Source organism: Pagrus pagrus (assembly GCF_965226575.1).
Source record: "Pagrus pagrus genome assembly, chromosome: 3".
NCBI classification, from domain to species: Eukaryota; Metazoa; Chordata; class Actinopteri; order Spariformes; family Sparidae; genus Pagrus; species Pagrus pagrus.
In genome coordinates, this window is record NC_140187.1 from 15,796,226 (window position 1) to 15,819,180 (window position 22,955).

General features: G+C 39.6%; 1 protein-coding gene across 2 annotated transcripts in view; it reads left to right on the plus strand.

Moving 5' to 3' along the window:
• Nucleotides 1-22,955, plus strand: part of tex264b (testis expressed 264, ER-phagy receptor b) — a 30,327-nt gene that overhangs the window by 5,058 nt on the left and 2,314 nt on the right. Inside the window, exon 2 of one of the 2 annotated variants that reach the window (XM_084349381.1) lies at nucleotides 1,881-1,985. In XM_084349381.1, coding sequence (XP_084205507.1) covers nucleotides 1,881-1,985 — 105 coding nt within the window. Of the gene's footprint in view, nucleotides 1-1,880; nucleotides 2,103-22,955 lie in introns of both variants that reach the window. The other variant, XM_084349380.1, reaches the window with a different exon arrangement.

Consider the following 22,955-nt stretch of genomic DNA (forward strand, 5'->3'; position numbering starts at 1 on the left):
AGTATGCGTCCAAAGAGATGGAGCTTTCACTTGAAGTGTTTTTACAGAGCTGCTTCTCTTCATGCATTAAAAATAGACAAAATGGCAAGAGAAAACAATGCACCTAATATAGGCTTGGAAACTGGTCTCAAGTTAGACTGAATGCAGTGTTTATTTCCAAACAATTTGACTCAAATTGAAGAGTCTCTACCTGGGAATAGAGCTGGAAACTGACAGTAGTTGCAATTTTCTGTAGATTTACGAATTGTGTGTGTGATGATGATATAGTAGGCATCTTCACATCAAAAGTTCGACATCAGGGAAACACTGTCCATCCACTCTGACTGTGTATGAGCACCAAGCGTCAATGTTATAAACACAGAGTCCACCTCTCCTTGTCCCACCGTAGTCCTGCGCTCTGTCGGCTCAGAACATGGTCCGCCCGTCGAGTGCAACAGCTTGATCCGAGATGTTGTGGTGGAGACAGGTCCCTGTGCGCATAACACTCCGTTTGTCCGTTACCCTTTCCTGCAACCGGACAATAGCCAGAGCCAGGAGCAGCCTTAAACTATTCTGGATTTACTGGATTTATTCTGACTCTCTTCCTCGCTGGGGCGGTCCGGCTGGTCAGGATGATCGAAAGACATTGTGGGTCATGATGGACTCAAAGTCTGCTGCTGTTAATCCAAAACACCTGCGCTCTTCTCCAATGCTGATGACAGTATTTCTGCCATAGTGTATCAGCCATAAAGCCGAAAGAAATTACAGTTAAATAAACAAAAATGTAGCATAATTTGGTGGATGGATGGATGGATGGATGGATAGATACCTGGCTATCGCTGGGAGGAGTTGAATAGCCAGTAAGTTGACTAATACACACATATTCATAAAAATACTCCAGATAGGATCATCAGTTCTTCGTCTGCTGATGCCAAAAAAATCTTACACCAGATTTTGCAGATTTCTCACTTCTTGCAGTATTTCTGTGTGTTTGAAACTTCTAAAAATTAGCTTAGTCCGCAGTGCACGGAGAACACACACACACACACACTCCTACCCATGACTGGCCTTGCGTGTTGAGGAGCAGAAGGAGAAAATGGGCATTCTCAGACACACTGGCTGTGCTTGAAGCGTAGCATTGATAGGTTTATGAACAAATTGGACCATTCCGGCGTATTTATTACACGAGCCTTCAGTGGTGCTCAGCTCAGCACAGTGGGAAGAAAGTCTTGGATGTCCCAGGAGTATTCATTTGTAAAGAGTGTCTCCCTTTCCCTCTTTTTTAATGGGCAGCAGGGTGCTCAGAATGGAGGAAGGAGCAATAATTGCTTCGCCGCCAAATGCTCCAATTAGAGCTCTGACTGATGAGCATATTTCTCTTTGAATTTGACACCTGGCCAACATCAGAGGAGATATCTTTTTTGTATATATCCCACTGTATTTCTGCATTTTTTGCCTTACATTACAGTCTAGGGGTTATGACTCGTCAGTCCTCAGAGACAGGTGCTTTAGAAGTGTTGATGGTGGCATTTCAGAGTTTTCCCCCCATTTTTTTTTTTTATAGAAAAAGTGATTTACAATGTGGCCAAGTAGCATTTTCTGCTTGAGAGCATTAATCTTTCTGTCAGTGCTGCTGTTGTCTCATTGGAGGCTCTATATAATTATGGCATTTGGAACAAGTATAATGCGGGAAAAGGTCAAATGCTGGTAAGACTATGGCTGTGAATCAGGAGGTAAAGCTGGTCTTCCACTAATCGCAAGGTTGGTGGTTTGATCCCCGGCGAAGTGTCCTTACTGAACCTATAATTGCTCCCAATGGCTGGTGTTCTATGTATTTATCTTGTTTATATGCTCTCGCTTATCAATCTGTATTTAATTGTTCATCTGTTCTTTTTTTCCAGATACGTGAACCACATTGCCGCTACGCTGTCGGCAGTATTCTGAGCGAGGGAGAAAATGAGGTCGACGAGGAGGTCCTAAAGAGATATGAGACATCGGGCTATAAGGTCTATTCCTTTCCTGAAGTCACACACGCGGTCACTGCCTCGTTCCCCTACAGGACGTATTTCTCCATCTTTCTGAGACTTATTAAAGTTGTCAGACCGCTACAGCGCCACATTCTGGTATTATCGCTCTCTTTTCTACCAATCACAGTCGCTTGAATTTCGTGTCAATGCATATATTCTTTAAAGATTTTTTTTCAGCTACTCAACATGGTGTCACTTTGCATTGCAGCTCGGTAATAACATAGTAATAGTGGGGTTTGATAATAAACAGAGAGCAATTAAGCAATTATTACCATGTGATTACCAAAGTCATGACCAAAGTAATGATTGTGGACCTCCCTCATATAATTGTTGGCCACCCCACTGGCCCCCCCACTCGTGAGTGCCGGCCGCTCTCATCTCAAGTGCCCTGCCCCCTTCCCCTATTGAGTTGCACATGCATAATATGCTACTCAGCAACGAGTTCTGTCTGCTTAATATGCTTTTATCTGATATGTTACATTAGGGAATATTTATTTACAATAAATAATGAAAACAAGATGAAAATAAGAAAGGTATAGAAAGCCAGCCAACTGTGACCATCCGGCAATGCAACCCCCAACCCCGTGATTTACAGTGGCCCCTTCTGGCCACCTCTATAAAAAAAAATAATGAAGGCGCCCCTGATGATAACCTGCTAAAAGTGATAAAATGGTTATATCAGTGCAATATTTTGTGACATTAATGGGGCAACCTGACAATAATGATAATATATATATGTTGTTTTCACAATATTATAGGCTATCAGTGTAATACCTTCAAAATCACATGAAAATTCTAATAATAATAAAATAACAATCACATTATAATGCTGAAATTCATCCTCCCTTATGCTCCGAACATTCCCCTTTGTTTCAAGGTGACACTGTACAAACTATACTGTGACTTGTTGCCTGGAAACTCTTAACCAATAATCAGGGCTGCACAGTGAGCTGTGATGTAAAGTGCCGGCCCAATTATTTGCTCGCAAGAAAAGGCAAATGCTTCAGTCAGAGAAATGTGATTAATGATAACCATAAAATAGTAGATAAACTGTAGATTAACCTCTCTACGTTACTGCGTTCGCCTCACAGTGAAACAAAGTGTATCTTCACACACCCATCATCAACATCATCTCACCTCAAGTTCCTCACATACTTTTCTCATGGGGGTGTTCAGTGTTCTCACAGTGTCTCGGCTGCTGAGAAACTGTGAGCCGGCACACAGAACATCATTAAAACCTTTGTAGAAGTCAGCTTTCAGATCCAGATTGCTTTCAGTGTTTTCTGTTTTGACTAGGTTCATGACCAGCTACACAATATTTTACGTCATTTCTGAATGATATTTTATATTTCAAACGGAGCCAGGTGCCATAGATAACCATTGTGAGTTAGTGCCTGTGTGCTTATTTTAGTGGGAGAAAAACAGAAGAAATGTGAGATGTGTGTGTGTGTGTTGTAATAAAATGAATCACTGCTAACTCCAAGGTGGGCATACGTCAAGCGGCAGCAAGTAAAAGATCAATATCTAACCCCATGATCGTCACGTGCACGTCTGAGTCATACTGTGTGTTTTCAGGCAGCACAAAGTAAAATTCAGTGAAAAGCTGAGCGCATGAAATCGTTTTTTACACTTCCTCGTGCCTTCTTTGTGGCACCCCCTGGAGGGTTAGGAGGTAGGTGTGTGTTAGGTAGTACGGCAGGAAGAGATTTATGATTGGAAAGGAGATGTAGGGTGAACTTGGAAGACAAAGGAGAAGAAAGAAAGAGAACTATTTGAGCTCCTTTTAGCACTTGATGATAAACGATCTCACTGTGTGTTGCTCGAGGGATGCTGGGAAAGTGAGACATTGTGACGAGGAGAGAGTTTTGTGGAAGTGGTTTGATTATGCAGGGCACTAAAACAGGTGGCGACACCGCAGGTTGTCTCAATCACTCTGCCTCTGCTGGAGGAATGTGTTTGTGTGTCCTGTCTGGCTGACCATACCATCTGCTTGGATGCTGTTTCAATCTGGCTCTGCTCCAGCGGCACTTAGCCTGTCTGAAAGGTCAGCTTACACAGTCATCAAACTGGACATCAGTTTCCTTCACCAGCAATCATCAACCCATCTTCTTCAGATCTTTGTTTCTACACTTACTGGCTGTTGTTAGTTATAGATGTGTTGATCCACATATTTTAATATAATTAATGGTCCCTATAACAAAAAGTCTGTAAAATAAATAGATTCTTGTTGAATCGGGTATAGTAACAGCTTCAACAAGTTGATGTATTTTGATGTACTGGTGATTTTCTCAACTTTTGATACGTAGATTAATATTTTAAAGTATACAGATTTTTTCTTAATACAGTTTAACAGTCCTGAAATAAATTGTACTTCAAATATATTAGTTACGAAATACTGATGACTCTATGACCTACAAAAGCAAAAAAAACTATCCATGAGAAAATGGGCTATTTCTGCATAGTTATTGTTAGTATAGTAGTTTGTTATATTACCTGTCACTAGGTCAGTTTCAGAATTATCCAGGTTTGATAAGTCATGAAATTTAGGGTCCAGACACACCAAACCGACATCAAAGAACTAGTGACGATGAAGACTAACTGTTGCATCGCCTCATGTCGGCTGTGTCTCGTCCAAAAAGCTGCACTTTAACACACCGCAGAGCTCAGCCGACCACCAACTGTGGGAGAGGAAGTAACTCTCCATACCACCAGGTAGCGGTGGTCTGTATTCATCATTGAAATGATAAGACCTATTTTTTTATGCTGGATTGATGATTAAAAAGAAAATACCAGCTAGCCAGTTCAAGATCTGTACAGCACGGTACTTTGATGGTCATCCCGCTTTTGTCCACAGGGGCCACCAGAATCAAACACAAATTGAATTTCTTTCGAGCAGCTTTAATAAAACTATAATGATGAAACTGTTTTTGAGAGGAGAGGAATTGAGGTCATTTTGGAGGCTATACTTTGTAACCTTTCTTACCTTTAGAAACTACATCCCCATAGTGGCCCACAAGTGGGGTCGACAAGATGCTAGAAACACCTCTCAGTACAATGATAAGAGTCAACAGGACCAAAACCGCTTTCAGAATTAGAGTTGTGTCCAAAAACAAAACTGAACTTTACAAACTCGATGATGGAAGAATTTGCTGCAGGCTGTTGTATTAGACTTCCACAGTTTTAGCTGCATGTATCGAATAAACTCCATCAACTGAGGGTTTACCCCCTGGTGTACAGTAAATGTGTTGATTACAGTCACCAATGTTGTTTTTCACTATACCTCACGTGGGTGGATTTATTGTCCCTACAGCTAGCTAGAAACTGTCTCGCCATCATTGACCTGTTCTGGAGGAAGGCAGGTTGAGATGGCAGAGAATATTGCATATAAGATTTTATACAAGACATCTGTCTGTGTGTTTGTCGGTAGGATTCTTCTAAATTAAGAAATGTATTTTCATTTGATTTAGTTGACTGCCTTGGACCAAGGAAAAAATTATAGGATTTCATGGGTCTGGGAACACATTCCAGCCACGAAACCCAGTACGATGCTTGCCTCCAAGCCATGCGGTTATGTTTAGAGGCTCAGGAAATCCCTTTTATTTATTATGTAAGTAACATGAATGAACTGTGGGTGTAACTCAAGATGGACAGTTGTTCAGTGCAGGTGGGGTTTGCAGCTGTAAAGCTTCTACAGCGTAGTGGTATTACACTGTGATCATTTATTTTAAGGCAGCCAAGCAGTTATTTAAATGCAGCTGTACGATCTTGAATATCAATACAGCAGGGATGATGTTGTCCACCCCTTGGTCGTAAACCACACTATGCAACACTTGAGTTAATTTTGTTAGAAAAATTCACAGTGAAGTTCGGTTCTTTCATCCACAGTGTTGCCTCCTGGAGATTCATTCTCTTCCATCACAGCATTCATCTAAAAACAACCTGGACTTCTCTGGGAGGCAGTGAGCTATGAAGTCTGAGAAATGAATCCTGATATTACTGAATACATTCACATATCACCATTCAAAGAGTGACAGGAAAAATATGTTTTCAAGCAAATCTATGCTTTTCCCAGTCATCAAACTGACTGGAAAAAAACTCAATTTTGAAATTGGAGCATTTGAAACAGCCAAGTAAAGGACCTGCCCCACATTTCATTTCTGAAACTAAATGGCACTCAGAAGAGCACGTACTTTCGCCAAGGCCCAACAGTCCCCTTTAATTCTTTTAAGTTAATTCAATATCAAGAAAAAATTGAAACCTGCTAGATCTGTTTTTTCATTTGGATCAGCATCAGATTGCAGTCACTCATAAATACCAGCCACCTAAATATGTCAGATTTTCAAAATCCAGGAATTTTACCCTGATAAATGAAAAAAATGCCTTATCTTGCGATGTTAAAGAAAGTGATCCTAATTCTGTGGAAATCTGTTCAGCAGTTTTTGTGTGTAATCCTTCTAACCAACCAACCAACCAACCAACCAAGGTTGAGTGTCAGCTGAAGCATCAGTTAATTGCAAGCAGGAAAGGAAGTTAAAATGTGTCTCGAAGTTGAACCAATGAGGAAAGTTAACGTGTCGGTGGAAGATGAAATGTAATCATGGTCGGTTAAGACTGAAGGATGGAAGGAGTTCAGGTTTTAGTGGAAATTGAAATGTCTTTGAAACTGATGAACTCGTTTTGAAGAGTCAGTTAAAATAAAATTGCTGAAAGGAATTGACACATTAGTTGAAGAGAAAGACCAAAATTGATTTTAGCCATATTTGAAATGTATTTCCAGAGACAAATGCCCTGTAAGCATTATGAACATTTTATGAAACACTACAGTTTGTAATTAAAATATGGCTCACATTTAATAGAAGCAGCCTAACAGAACACCCAGTGCTAAATGGGTTTCTTTTAGTGAATAAAGCATGCTGTTGATGGCTGACACTTTGAATATCCCAAGTGGTGAGACCTTTTCAAACAAGCTCATCAGCATTTAGCATGCCTGGCTTGTTATGGCAGAATGATTTCTGTCTGTCAGACACTTTGAGTCGCTGCCCCATGGTCAGCCTTGATATTTGCCTAGTCAGACCATCGATCGCCCCAGTGTTTTTCTTCAGTGCCTTGGCGTTTTGGTGGTGGGCTACATCACAGACACCTTGGCATCTTGAGATTTGATTGGAGTGCGGTGGCCAGGCCTTCAGACTGGATTGGGGACTTGGGAGTGAGGATAATATTGCTGACATTCACAGAGATCTAAAGGTTTGTGAAAGACAGACGATGGAACATTTGTTCGCTTGGGGGCACTGAAGTTTCTTGCCAGCACAGAGGTTCTGGGCTGAATATAAAGCAAGATTTCCTTTGTTCCTCAGAAATGGCCTTTTTTAGCAACTGAAACACATGGTAAAGTGATCATAAAGTCTTCCTCAGCACGATACAAAATGAAGCCTCGTTTTTGCGGCATAAGGTGCTGCCTATCTCAATGCTTATTAGTGTCGTCTACATAAGAGTGATGCAAAGCAGTGCACAGATGCTAGTCCGCAGGGCCTGTTAAACATGCAGACTTTTAGCTAACAGTGACGTACATTCAGAAAGGTCAGAAAAGGTTGTGGCGTTTGTTACGCTGGACAAAGTAATGCAGGCAGTGTCATATGCTGCCTGGTTATTCTGGTGGTTTATAACTTTTTGAATATTCCTATCAAGAAGAAAGAGCACTTGAACACGATGTATTCCCATTGGTAGGGGTAGGATGCATACAGAAGAGAAACTGAAATTAAATTCAAAGTCCCCGAGGATGCTTTTCACGCAGAACTGTTTGACTTGTGTTCAAGTATTCAGAAGTTGTACATATTTCTTTTGTCTCTTTCAGTTGTAATTCATGACACTAATGAGGTGCAGGGATCAAGCCATGTGGCTGACCACATGGCCAGGCGATTTATTAGCAAACTGTCAACGTATAAAGCTTCTGTCAGACAGGAACTTTTGAAAATGTCCAACCTGTACATATCTGTCTCATTTATATTCAGTCAAAAACCTTTCTGCTGCCACCTGCTGTGGCATTTTGCTTTCACTGACCATTTTCTTTGTCATTCGAACCCACTGACGTCATTTTTTTAAAAATAAATTGCATAGTGGCATAAATTGAGATCCAAATAAAAGATCCAAAATAATTGCAACATGCTTTAAACATGGAATCCATGTCTGAACATTTCATCATAAACAATTGATTCTGATAACCATTCAAATAATATGACTCACAGATAACATTATAAATCTCTGACGAGAAGCGTAACCCTGCTTGCTATCGATGATGGATATTTTCTCTTATCAGGTCCAGTTTAGTCACATAGGTCAAAAATCAAGCAGTTCTTATTGTTCTGATTGTGGTTCCTCATTTGTAAGACACCAAATTTAGCAGGTCAAATTTACCCAATTTATTCCTTTTTGGTTCATGATTAGTGAAGTTTGACATATCCAAAATCTCATCATTCCTTAAAAATCAGTCAGATTCATGTCACAGGATTTTGTACTTTAGTTACTAGCAAAATACAAACCAGTTGGTTATCATGTCTGTTTTTTGTGTAGCTGCTGAAAGCTCCTTTTTTGTGTTTTTGTGTTTTATCCTTTCACTATCAGTCATTTTTTGTTTGTTTATGTGGTTCACACCTGATAAAATATCCCACTTATTCTCCCTAATCCGCTTTTCTGATGTCTGGTAATCACAAACAACAGACACTGCTTGGAATTAAAATTGTGTGAAAAAAATGAATATGAAAAACATTTATAATCTTTATGCAATAAAAATGAGAGTGAACACTCACATTTTTAATGCAGGCCTTAGATATTCAATTACCAGGTGTTGTTTCTTCTAAAGCCGAGAAAGATTCAGAATAATGAAGTGAGCGCAATATCTCGGATATGCTATTTTGTATTTTTCACCAATTTATTATATTAATATACAAAACGAGTGGCCTTCTTTTATCAAGTATGTTGCATCACGGTACCCTGCGAGCTGATTCTTCCCACAGGAGGCTGTGGAGTGTGCCCGTCAAATGTTCAAACATGACTTTCATCCTCCTGCAGCTGGGAATCTACTGTTGGTGTTAAATGTCACATCTACATATGATTGATCTGATTTAAACTTTATCTTGTGTTGCACTGTCGCTCTGAATCAAGATCAGGCAGTGGGGTGTGATTACAATATAAGAAGGGTATTTATTTTTAGATATGGGACAGATTGTTGTGTGCCAGTGGCCATCTTATCAATCACTTAGGATGTGAGGATTGAGCCAATGCTTAAAAGATGTAGGCTGTCTTCTTTGATGTTATTAGTCTGTGATTGTGTATTATTTAGTTTTGCTCACTTGTTTATCCTGTATTTTGTCATGCTGATACAGTAAAAATATGTCAAATCGGTTACAGGTTTATTGCCAAGCAGGTTTTCATATATTCCTTGGTATATTAGTGCATAACAAATAAACATTTGCAAGCAAAGAAAATCACTGGAGTTGCCCTGTAAATAAACTATTGTGGCTGTAGTCTCTTAACACCGATCGGTCACAACATTATAAAGGACTGACAGGTGAAGTGAAGAACATTAATCATCTTGTTATTGTGCAACATTCTGCGAGGATACCTTGGGTACTGGCAGTCATGTGGATGCCACTTGACATGCATCACCCCTCCAAATCCAGTTGCAGACCAAGCACACCACCCCCCCAGCAGGACAATGTATCCGGCCACAACGCAAACACGTCTGAGGAATGTGATAAAGAGCTCAAGATGTCGACCTGCCCTCTGAGGCTATGGTCAGACCGCAGGCAAATCAGATTAGTTTCTCAAATCAGATCCGAAGTGTCCACACTTTTATTTGTAAGTGATCAGAGTGGATTTTTGTGTCCAGACAACACCAACATATTGCAGGCATCGGTCACTGCGTTCGCTGGTGATGCTGCTTTAGCATGAGAAATGGACGGCCATTATCTCGCTTTCAGAACAGTCACGCTGTCGCAGAGCAGACAGTTTCCTTCAGCGTGACCGCCGATGGACTGTTGTTCTCTGTGTTGTGGGCTAGTAGCAGCACAGATTCTGCTCAGCCACACTTCTATGGCTCTGGACTTGAAGTTGTCATTTATGTCAGATTTGTGTGTTGTGCTTCAAGTTACAGAAAAGACACTTTGAAATCTGTGCGGCCAGAGTGTCCGGACTGAGACGCATCTATAGACATCCAATTTGAATCACATTTAATGTGTTTTTTTGTTGTCCAGACTTTCTAAAATTAATATTAATCTGGAAACAATCTCGTTATGCCAAAAAAACCCCAACTAAATTAACCATAGCCTTGGCTCCCAATCTGAGCGTCCATGGGATGCGCCGGAGCAAGTTCAATCCACTTCATGATCCGTGTATATGTTTTTAGCTGCTGGCTGCAGACTCTCTCAGGAATCACACCAGTAATACATTCAGACTTTTAGAAATATGGAAAACTGGTTGGAATAAGAAAAGAAATGTATTTCTTGCGGTCAAAAACAACCTGGAAATACTTTGAAATCTCCACTTAGTGCTCTATTAGGACTACATATTGCATTCATAAAACTCAAGTCAGTTTGTCTGTGATGTGTTTCTGCTATTGAGAAGAAAATAACACCTACACACACACACACACACACACTCATTCTCTTATGCCGGTTACAATATTTCAACGATTTGGTCGAGTCCTTTGTTGAGATAGACATGCAAATTAAATGAATTTGCTCCTGTGTCCTCTTGAGGGATTTTCTGAAAAGCAATCCAAGAGGCAATTTTGAACCATTCAAGTATGAGTCCAACAACAGGGTGGGGGCACCTAACCAAGGTGCAGAGGTTTAGGACCTCAGTGAGCTGACTAAAGAAAATGGGAAAGATAAAAAAAAAAAAAAAGAAAGAAGCTTAGGACTTAACTGCTTTATTCAGCTCAGTGACTTTCAAACAGTCTGTGTTCATTTGTCAGGGTTGAATAAGTCTGTGTAAAGACTGTTGTTGCTTGAGTGACACCTTGATTGTTCGTACTGGCAGCGACTACTGTCACTCATTATGTCCTCAGCCCCTTTGAACCGCTTTTTTTCCCCTCAGGGCTTTGAAATGAAATGTAGACTATAAAGGGGCTGTAGAGATACTATGTTCAATCATCCTCTCCTCTATGTGAAGCAATAAGACTCTTGGAAAATGTCTGAAAAGACTAGTACTATTGAGGAAATGCGATTGTAGATCTGCTGTTTTGACATTCAAAATAACAGCGTGACAAAGCAAAACAAAGAGGAGACATGCTGCAGCGATATGAGATTTTCAGTGGATCTGGTTCGAGAAGTAAGGGCGAAGATATGGAGGGAAAGTAAAATGCCAGGGAGAGGAGGGTCGTGTGCCTCTGATTGAGTGTTATCCTCCATAATTTTACAGATTACTGTCATTAGTCCACAGGCTTCAGGAAGCGGTCAGATGTCAATGTGCTCTCCCGTGAATTACACGCTCTGTTATGCCAGAGTGGTAGGGTTGGCTTTGCAGCACCCCTTGACCCGTCTCATTTAGGTCGTTTAATAGAGGAACGTAAAAAAAAGAGCTGACACACAGTCAGCAAAGCAAATGACAATCTTGACCCAAAGGTCACTGTTTCTCCACTGATTTTGCACATCAAGTCTGTTTACGCGTCTTGGCAAGCACTAGTACATGTGAAAAAGGTTTTTTGAAAGTCTGTGTGAAACATCACGGTTTGCTTCAAGTGTGCAGCAACAAGCTCAGCTGCTTAAATCTTTATACAAATAAGACGACTTTAGACCACCAAAGTCAATGAAGTTGTGTCCAATTTCTACGCATAAAAAATGTCTGGTGACTAAATATAAAGAGTGAGAAAGGTGCGTGTAGGGTGGTCAATGGATGGGTCCAAACTGCAACTGTTACATGTTTATTTTTGCCACACAATGATTTGTGACCGCCTGACTATGGGTGATGATAAAGGTCGTCTGACAATAGATCTGCTCTTAATCAGAAGCAGTGGCCAATCACCCGTATGCATACCATTTGAAAGTGTAAAGTTGTGTTTCTTCCCATATAGCACACATACGTCTTTCAGACTTTGCTGTGACAAATAGAAGTTATGTTGGAAAGATGTTGCATGTGGAGTGTTTGCTAATTGGGAAGGTGTTTCAGAGACATTAGCATCTGGTTGACATCTTTGCCAAGCCTTCCCAATTAGCAACACTCCCTGTGCTACATCTTTCCAACATCTATTTGTCATGCTGTCTGAAAGACCTGTGTGTGATATTGAGGTTGTACACAGATTGATGCGATCAGGTTGCTCGGACTTAGCTGTCGGTAGTCCAGTTGTATTATGTAGGTGCCATGTTTAGACAAGAAAGATCTCGATCATTTCTTTTAAATGAGCATCGTGAGTCCAGTTTTATAAGAGTGCAAGTTTAGTCAATGCAGTTTTAATAACACTGTGGAAGTGAAAGTTTTGGCAATGGTTCAATTCCATTTTCCAATTTCTGTTTTTCTCTACGCTCAGAAAAACTACAATGCCCTCGGGGATAAGATAGAAGGCATGGTCTTATGGTCATGTTATCTGTAAAAAGAGAGACAGTCTCTGTGCCTTGCAGCCATTGAAAGACTGCTGTCATTATCAACCATCAAGTAAATATTACCTTTGAAGTCATTTTACTTCGCTGCAGCCGAAGCTGGGATGGTCCCTGCAGCGTTTAGCACCAAAATATCTCTTGGTTCAATTCTGAAAGCTTGATTGAATACTCAAGCTTTGATGGATGTTATTTTCTCAGTTCTGTTTGCTACATTTTTCTTCCTCTGAAGTTTCACACAAGAGAAATCTGCTGCATATGTCCTCTTCATATTCATGGGAGTGTGCCGGCTGCAATTGAAAGTCAAACATGCGTTAGCAAATATGAACAGAATGACCCTGAAATGACAACTGGACTGGAAACAGCAACAGTTCTATAGTACTCTTGTATTTCTATTAGCACTTGTTCCAGAGTCAGTACCAGGGTTAGTTAGGCTTAGGGATATCCTGTATTTACTGGGCATATGCGTGAGCTCAGTTTAACAGGCATGGACAGTAAAACTTGTTTGGTAATCGTTCGTGATAAATCTTGTCTCAGCACCCATAAGCACAATAATAATAATAATAATTATTATTATTATTATTATTATTATTATTATTTTCTGATATGATTTTTAGCCTTCTCTAATGTTAGATCTTTAAAAAAAAATGCTTAAACGCTTGTAAATAGAAAACAAGCACTGTTCTACACTTCCTGACCATCTTGACTAAGCAGGCAAGATGTAGCTATTGTGAATTTAGGATTTCATGGTGCAGAGAAACTCCAGTAAGTTAAAACACGAGCAAATAAAATTGCTGAATGTTCTCACTGAGCAGGCTGGATCAAATCAATTTTACTGTGCACCTGATTTGATGTGTTTGGCAATGAGTCACAGGCAATTTGTGTCAAAAAATATCTCTTCTCGGACTTATAAGTCAAATTTTGTGCATTTATTTTGTAAAACTCATGTTATTTACGAATTGTTGTAAATTAAAATAAGTATAGAAAAATGCATATATTGTTATTCAAATTAATGAGTGATTAACGGGGAAGTTAAACACTTTTGCAAGGCGCATTTTCATTAGGGGCTGAGACCCTAAAACTACCTCTGTCGGTTATTAAAATTCACACACATACCCAAAGTTGTAAATATTGAGAACTTTTCGACTCCTCTGCAGTGTGTGTATGAAGAAAGCTTCAGGCCTTTTTAACTGTTATCTCGTAGATGACACAGTGCAGTTATCTGAAAGGAATAACATTGAGGAATATGAGTAATATGCGAAGGCTGTCTCATGAACAGTATACTGTGTCTGGCTACTTTCGCTTGTGTTGCAGATCTCCAGAAGTCAAGCAAAACAACCCACAGCAGCAACACAGACGGCTTTTGTAAAGAAAAGAAAACTCAAAGTAGTCCACCTTTTTCAAATGCGAAAGTTATATAACACAAAATAATCAGCACTGTAACTGTTGAGGGAAAAATATGCAAACATACAGTTAGAAAGCATAGGCTGTGTTGACTTTGGATTCATTTAGTTTCCATTTTATGGAGATTTTGCTAAAGGAGGCAACACAATAGGAGAATTAAAGGAATGCATTTTTAATTTAATAGTGTATGGCATAATACTTAAAGGTGTCCTGATAAATTGATGAAGACAAATCAGACGCTTGTAACAACAACAATATGCTGTGACTGACATCATCTTGTTAAGTCACACTTTATCAGATACTAGACTTGCTTGTCTTCAACAGCCTGAGACAACAGATGAGTTCTTATCAGGAGATTTTCCCGTATTATCATTCTTCCATTTATTACTAATAATGATTATTATCATTTAAATGTAACTTGGCCCACTGCGTTCACTGGTTATTGGTTGCAAATATCAAGCTTATGTTTGTGTTTCAGATCAATTTCTGAATCTACTGGTGCAGAGTGTCTTGTGTGGCTTTCTTTTCAGATTTTGACGTGTGATTTATTGTCTGTTTTTTGGTTTAAGCTGGAGGCTTGTTATGTTTCACTGTTGTATCTTGTCTATTTGTGCCATGTTTTGTTATACTGATGGATGAATAGAAATAGCTTGAGTGGTGGGTTAAGAGTTGCTGTTTCTCGTGCACACCAGGAAATGTGGTAAATTGTAGTGAATCAATCCTAAAACAGGGCTGTTTGCAGTTTATTTAAATCCAGTACAATGGTTTAGAGTACTTAACTGCCACTTTGTTCTGTCAGCTGTCCCCTTCACTTCTGATGGTGGTGTTCAGTCTCCTCAGGAGACAAGGGGCTATTGCTGAGGCAGAGGTTGTTGTTTGTATCCATCTCAGGACTCGGACTGATCATTTGTCGGCTGTTTTTCTCAGGAAAGAAAAAATCTGTTTTTCTCTTTTATCTGCCTGTGGGCAGCAGTTCTTCACTTTTCTCCATCAAATTTTCACTGTCTTTGATTCATCTAGGCTGACTATTTCTCTAAGGTAGGAGTCAGTCAGTCTGAACTTTGCCTCTTTTAGACACAATCCAATCCTCACTCAGGAATCTCTCTAACATATTACGGTAATGTCACCATTGGTTTTGAGTATGTTCTGCCAACATTTCATTATACATCATGTATTAATTTAATTTGCATATTTGGCACGTAAACCGTAAAGATATTTCTCAAATGATGAATTCAAATTCCAATGAGCTGAGACTTTACCTCCTTCGTTACGTGTACGTTTGTGATTCTACATGAGCAGCATTGCTTCCACCTGCTCTCTTCAGGCTCTGTGTTACTGCAGCGCACCAGGTCGAGCCTTGGCAAAGGTGTTATCACTGTCTGTAAAAGGGCATCTTCTGCGACCGAGGCGTGTTTTCTGTTTGACAGACTTCCTGTCTGTTGCAGTGGAGAGGTGAATCTTATCGGGACACTTGCAGTTTTGCTCTTATCTGTTTCATGCCTTTGTAAGTTGCATATCTTTTGGTTTTTGACCGTTGGTTAGACAAAACAAGAAAGTTGAAGATGTCACTTTGAACTGTGGGAGGAAGTGTTGGGGGGTATTTTTACTGTTTGGGTTGTACGTCTGTCCGTCCCATTCTTGTGAACGCGATATCTCAAGAAAGCCTTGAGGAAAAGTCTTCAAATTTTGCACAGATGGTCAATTGGTGGTCAGAGGTCAAAGGTCAAGGTCACTAGGTGTTTTGCCATTACTCAACAATTTAGTAGCCTTATTATGACAACATTTTACACAAATGTCTGACAAGATAAAATGATGAAGTTATGACATTTTATATCCAAAAAGTACTTTTAGTACTTGTGTTAGTACTTTAGTTACTAGCACAAGGCGTTTATTCTTGTCCGAAATTTAATAGAGTAAACTATGGCTGAATATAACTGACACATAAATTGATCTTGAAGATAGATGTTAGTTGCATGTCTATATAATTGCAACATAACATCTTTATTGCGCGCAGTGTCTGACTTCTGCTGATTTGATGATCAAACCTTGTTTTCTGATCATCTGAGGTAACATTCAGCACGTGAAACGGGCTCAGGAGAACATTCTCATCAAGGCCTCAAGGTTATTTCATTTAAGGATCAATATTTGACGCGTTTGTGGGCAGTCCTACGTTGAGCCACCAGATGAAGAAGTGGATGTGATTCATCAAGAGCCACAAAGAGAAACACGTCATATTTCTTTGTGTGTTGGGAGTAAATGGCCCCCCGACAGAACCACCACCACTGGAAGCTCGTGCATACAGTAGGCTTTATTTGTGTCAGGCTTGACTTTGGTTATGCTGCCTCTCCTGTTCCAGCACTATTTGCCTTGTTGAAATCAGTCCTCTGGTGCCCAAATGTATTCAGTATATTTGCAACACCGTCCCAGAGTGCCTCTTTACGCTGGTAAAACATCTCTGCTTTGAGGCGGAGAGCTCTCTGGTGTTGTGTCTTCTCCACCAACACTTCCAGCTCCCCACTGAAGAGAAATTTACTCTTCTTTTGTCTTCTGTCACTGAAGTGCTGCTTGTGAGGGAAATTGCAGTAAAACAGATTAGGAAAATGTACACTTAGAAACATTACAGGACAACAAGACACCCTGTTTATCCCTTAGAAATGTAATTCTTCAGAGGAAAACAGGATTGGGGAAAAATGCATTTTCATTTTTGCAAAAAAATACAAAAAAAGTTTGAATACTATTCTCTTGTACTTGAAAACTAAAGGACATATTTGCATGGATGATAGCTTATAATAATCATACTTATGGGAAATCCTACACTGGCCCTGCACACCTATGTATCTAGCTTATTTCTGGTTTATTTTGTCTAAATATAATTATATAAATCTAAATATCTTCATCAATCTTTATTTCTCTTTAACTACAATCACTAAACAAATTCCAATTAGCAGACCCAGATTACTTGTTTATCTTTTCAAATCACTGTGGCCTTCACAAGTCTGATTTCTTAATGATTTCTTAATGGATTAATTCATTTGATTAGAATTATAAAGACAAACAGCACTTCTCAACAATGTTTTTTTGTTATTTGTTTATTTATTTTTGGCACTGACAAGCTGTTTCCAAGGTTACAACACAAAGAGGTCATGTAAACCTAACTCCAAATCATATAAAATCATTAATCAAACTGCAGTACAGTTTTTCTATTTAGAAATCAAAAGAACTTTGGTTATATCGTGCCTATAAATATCTGGCCCATAATGTGACACAACAGCGGTAAACCTTTGAGTAAAATGAATGCGTTCATTGTAGAATTATTCATTATGTGTTGTGTTACATGATGAACTAGTGACTTTCCAGGAAAAAGCAACTTATCAAGCTTTAAGTGTATAGCTGTGTTGTACCACGGGGGACCAGAAATCTTCTTTTAGAGCTCTAAAAATACTCAGTACAGTTTCATTTATTTATCCAAGGGCGCATGTGATGTATTTGCACAGGGGAGCCGTGCAGATGTTGCTCCTCGGGCGAGGAACCTGGAAAGAGGAGGACACAAGCACATCCTCTTCTTCTTGTAGAGATTATCCCTCATCGGTTCCCTCAGGACCTACTGCAGAGTGGCTACAAATACCCAGCGAGTATGAGAAAGTGCTTGCGAGGTGATTAAAGGGCTGTGTGTCAGAGTTTCCGTGAGAACAAATTTTGCTCCAACACATGTGTTGGAAGATTTCAATGGAAGAAATTCTGTGGTAAATATTCTTTGTGTTTATTGAGCTTTAAAATAAAGCGGATGAGGATGATCTGATGGCCCGAGAATGGGACTCAGCAATCAACTACCTTTCTCCAGAGTCACTAAACCTTTAATGCAATTAAAATTGTGTTTGAAAGGATTTATTTTCACCGGGCATGACAACCAGAGAGATTTAACTGTGTCGCACTATAACAGATTTTCCCCGCTAACTACAGTATAACAAAAGCCCTGCTGTGTGTACGAACGCGTGTGCATGTCTTTGGTAATCTCCCACACTGAAAACTAATTTCATTCATTCGTCGTCATATGTTGATGAAGATTTTCCTTCACACTGTTTCGGTATAACAGAGCACTATAATAACAAGGTTTATTTAACTGTGACATGTGAATTAGCTCAGTAATTAAGCTTCCCAGAGTAAAAGCCATTAATTGAGCCTCCAGTGGTTCCCCATGAAACAGCTTTGTCTGCCGTGTTGTCTGAAAAGCTTGTGAAGCGCAGCATCTACTCCTGTAGAGGCTTGTGAGAACAAATGAGGATGGGGTACTGCTGTTCTCTATGTGGACTTAATTTGGAGTGGTGCTGACTGATCTCCAGGCAACTCGCAGTTTGATTCAGACGGCTACGATGAGATTGTTAAACAAAGTTGATGCATCAAAATCTTTTAGTCATATACGCGATTTGTGTTTTAGCGCTGTGTTTTTGCTACTTTTGAAACAGTGTGTTTGTAATAATCCATATTTAGTTTAGTTAAACACAACTTGAACACAGTTTGGCTCATTTCTAGGTCCCTTCCTCTCCTAAACTAGATCCTGATAGGATTGTATCCATTTACCGTTGCTCACATTCAGCCATCCTCACCAAAACTCAAGGCGCACCCTTACTAACATGACGCACATGTTGACATCTGTTCAGCCATGAGGACCTGCAGTCTGGTCTTACATAATTGTTACAGCCGATCATAATGTCAAGAATTTGGTTTTGATTTCCAATTTTAGATTTTTAGAGACGTGATCTTCTGCATCTGAAGTCCTGTTTGCACGGCATCATGGCACCTCATGTGATTTAGAAATGACTCCTTCACATATGAGTTTTGTTTGGCACATTCACGCAGGATGAGCAACATCTGTATATCACTTGAATTACTGACATTATCTCCAGGATATGAAGTTAAAGCTCTGTGTAACATTTCAGAAGTAAAGTATGTGTTCTCTAGTAGCCACACTAATGAGTTTGTTTTGCCCACGTTCTGCATGTGTTACAAGCATAACACACATTTGCAGCTCATTTAGATATAGTGACAGATGCTTTGTGGCTGTAGCCTACTTGAATGACTTTTGTTGCTCTTAACCTTCTCTGTCATCACGTAGAAATGTCAATATAGTCAATCTCACAGCACAGCTGTTGACTGCTGTTCAACATAATGCTAGCCCTCAAAATGCTGTCAAACTTATATTATAATTGCCAACGCAGCATCCATAATTCTCGACTGGGAAAGCTTGGAGAAAACAGAAACCTTGCCAATAAATAAATAAATAAATAAATAAATAACAACCTCAGAGCTGGATACATCCAGTTCTGCCCCTTTTTTTTCAAATGTTGAATCATTTCAATCAAAGCAAGGTGAGATCATGTTTTGTTGGCACTTGTAATTTCCCACGTCTATTGCTTTAATAATGCTGCGCTGTAATAATGTCTTCAAACCAGAGAAACAAAAGAACCGATTTCTTTCTGTCCAAAAATATTGCCAGTCCTGTGCCGTGGAGGACGTGAAGAAATAAAATGACCTTACTACGACCCTGTTACTCTGGACTGTGCCTCAAGTGCTCTCCTGGGCTCCCGATGGCCTGATGCTGCAGGAGAGGAGTAAGAAGAAAATCAAACAAAAATCAATAAATACACTATCCACAACCCACTACCCAATTACAAGGCCTACCGTGCACAGTTTGTCTCAGTGATTCCACCACTGGTCTAATTATTTGCCTGCCCTCTGTCCCAGGTCTTCTGTTTGTAGGACACGGAGAAACTGACCTCACCTTAGAGCGAGGCTCACGGGGTAAGATTGTTGTTTTACTCACCTGGCAGTCACTGTAAGTAATAGGCTTCATGTGTGGGTGCACAAATAATAAAGATGTCCTCGAGGCGCACAAAAAAGTTTAAATCAAGGGCCTGTAAAGGTCTTCAATACAGTTGCGAAACATTCAGCTTGTATACCATCGTAATGTAAAGACACCAGTGAATAACAATGTTAATTGACCATGAAACCATTTATGAGCAGTCTGAACCAAAAATGCTGTAGGGTTGCAACTCATTTTCTGTGTTAATTAATCCGCATATTCTTCTCTTGGTTAGTCAATTGATTGTTTGGTCGATAAAGTATCAGAAATTTGTGGAAAATCCTGATTATCTACGGCCATAGGTTTTTCTGAAAGTCCAAAACCAAAAGATGTTCCGTCTGCTATCATATAAGATAAGGAAAAGCAGCAAATCCTTGTGATTAAGAAGCCGCATCTCGAGAATGTTTTTTACTTGCAACTCAGCTCCACTCCAACGATTGCTTATCAAAATAGATGCCATTTAACTTTCTGTTTAATCTTCAAATTGAGCAATAAAGTGATAGTTTCTACTCTAAACAGCTTTAAACATACACAAAATTACACATTATGTACAAGAACCGGGTGCTTGGTTGGTGAATCAGGTTCAGGCCCGGCTTGTGTTGCTTCTGGCTTTGCTGCGTCGTCCTTCGACCACAGCGGTCAAATCCTGCCCTGCTGCTGGGCTCGCACATACTGTTTCATCTGCCTCTCTGTGCAGCCGAGGTGTGATACTCGTGTCATATTCAGGCTTTATTCTTAGTTAAATGTGTATCAACTAGTTTACATGTAAATTAAATAAACAAAATGACTATTTGGCATTCAGTTGTAGTTGTCAAATGCTAAACAGTTTCAATCAAATCACAATTTAAGTCTCCTGTTTTAAAAGAGCACCCTTGATATTAACTTCTTGAAAAACTTACAACCCCAAGCAATAAAAACTGTTCTGTTTAGAGAGCACACCAGGGAGAGCAAACCGTCTCCCAGAATATTAATCCTTTTAGAATGAATTACCATTTTGCATTTCTTTATTTTTCGTTCACTTGTTTGGCCATCGTTGTTTGTCTGAAACAGTCAGAAGCACTCTCCCCTTCAGCTTCTGCTAAAGAGCAGACTTTTTTTTTAATTGTTGGAAAGAACATGTTACACTTGAATGTGCTAATGAAGCTCCTGGCTTGTGTTTCTTTTACAAGGAATTCATTTGAAGTAGATGTTCAGAGTTTAGTCACATAGAATAATCAAAAAATCAGTTACGAAGGCAGACTTTAAGCAGAAACCTGATAGTTTAGAGCAGTTTTCTGTTTTCCACAAGAATACAGGATATTTATGGATGGGAAACAAGGTTTGTCCGTGTCAAGAAACCTAGGTGCATCGGTCACAAAATCCAAAACAAAACTCAAGTTGTGCTGGATTTTGAAGAAGACTCTGTTTTTGTATTTAATAATTTAAACAATACCTTCATTTTTACCGAAAAAGGAGCAGCATCACAGAGCAGTTGTTTGTGAAGAGAAAGCCAGAATGTGTGTTTAACCTAAAGAGTCTCGTGCCATCTTGAAGGATGCACCTTCGCATAATTGCTGAGGTCTGGGGGGCTATATTGCAGAAGCTGGTGTGCTCTAATTTCCATTTTAAACACAATTTCCTCCTGATGTTTCCATTTTCCACATTGTAAATAATGATGTCCCAATGGCATTAAACCGAGGTCAGGAAACACGTAAACACTGCAGAGGAAATCCGAAGTTGTTTTTATGATTGTAGGGATAAAACTGGACCCCTTGGCCTCCTGAATCATCATAGCTAAACTTCACTAATGTTTTATAGGATGTCCACTTTCTTCATCCCATAATGAGCTGTAGGATTTCTCTCCAGGATTTCTATGAATGAAGTGAAACAAGGACAGAAGCTGTCCAGAAAAGGAATGAGTGGTACCTCTCTCTGTAAGGTACTTTATATTCATTTTTAGTTAGCCGTTTTATTATTGTCCTCCAGGGATAAATGCAGTGCTTTTAAAAGGCTCACCCTGATGCTTTTGTGCTCGGATCTTTAAAGTGTACCATTAGGCTGTTGAGTCCACTCTTATTTCGTACATCTTGTCTGCAGTTCTGTATTTGTGAGCTTCTCTCTGCTCCTTTTGTTGTGTAACTTTCAGCTCCGACGAGCCAAATCAAACATCATTTCTGAATCCATCGTACTCTATAAATTTAAACTAGGATTATTCTGACAAAACAGAATTTACCAGTGAAATATTAACAGCTGCCATGTAGCCACGTCTGCGCTGTTCTTCATTTTCATCTTTAATCCTTTATTTAGTGTCTGAACTGCAAAAGAAAGTGTGTATATCTGCATAGATGCGTGCACATCAATATGCAGTATGTAGCAATCAATGTCTGACTCAAGCTCCAAGCCAATGAGGATACACAGATGTTTCTGAAGGAGAGATGCACCAATAATTGATGTTTCTGAAATCACCTAAACTGACAATGTTGTTCCAGCAGACGGCAGCGAGAGGAAACGTCACTGCTGTCATAATTGGGCTCAGAGACAGATGGTGAAGGAGATGAGAGTTTGGAAAGAAGTCAGCTGTCTCTTATAAAGATTCTATCAAACATGTGTCGGCTCAGCCTACGAGCCTGATTATCTGACGTTCCCGTCGTACCACTTAACGGCAACTTGCCTGTCACCACTTCCACTCTGCTCGAAACTGCTGCTGGAACGTCAGCAAGGGGCACAGGGACTCCTCACTCCCAGGATCTGTCAAGAAACGATAATAATCTGAACAGTCTCAACTCTCAGAGAAATGTCATGAATTTGCCAAAGCATAAGAAAAGATTTATGGTCTAAAGTGCTTAAGGTTATATAGTTACAAGTCTGTGAAAGAGTGCAAGTCTTCATTACCATAATACCATGCTTTTATTTTCAACTGAGGATTTTTAAACTTCGATAAATGCCGTCTGTGTCATGAGTCACTCTGAATTCTTCGCCCCTTTAAGATTATAACACTGCCTGCGGTTTGGTCTAAAGTATAATATCACATCAGATAATAATCCACATCTAGTTTATTTATCGTTAAATTGCACCGAACAGCATCGACACCTCAAGTAGTAATGAAAGCTGACATCA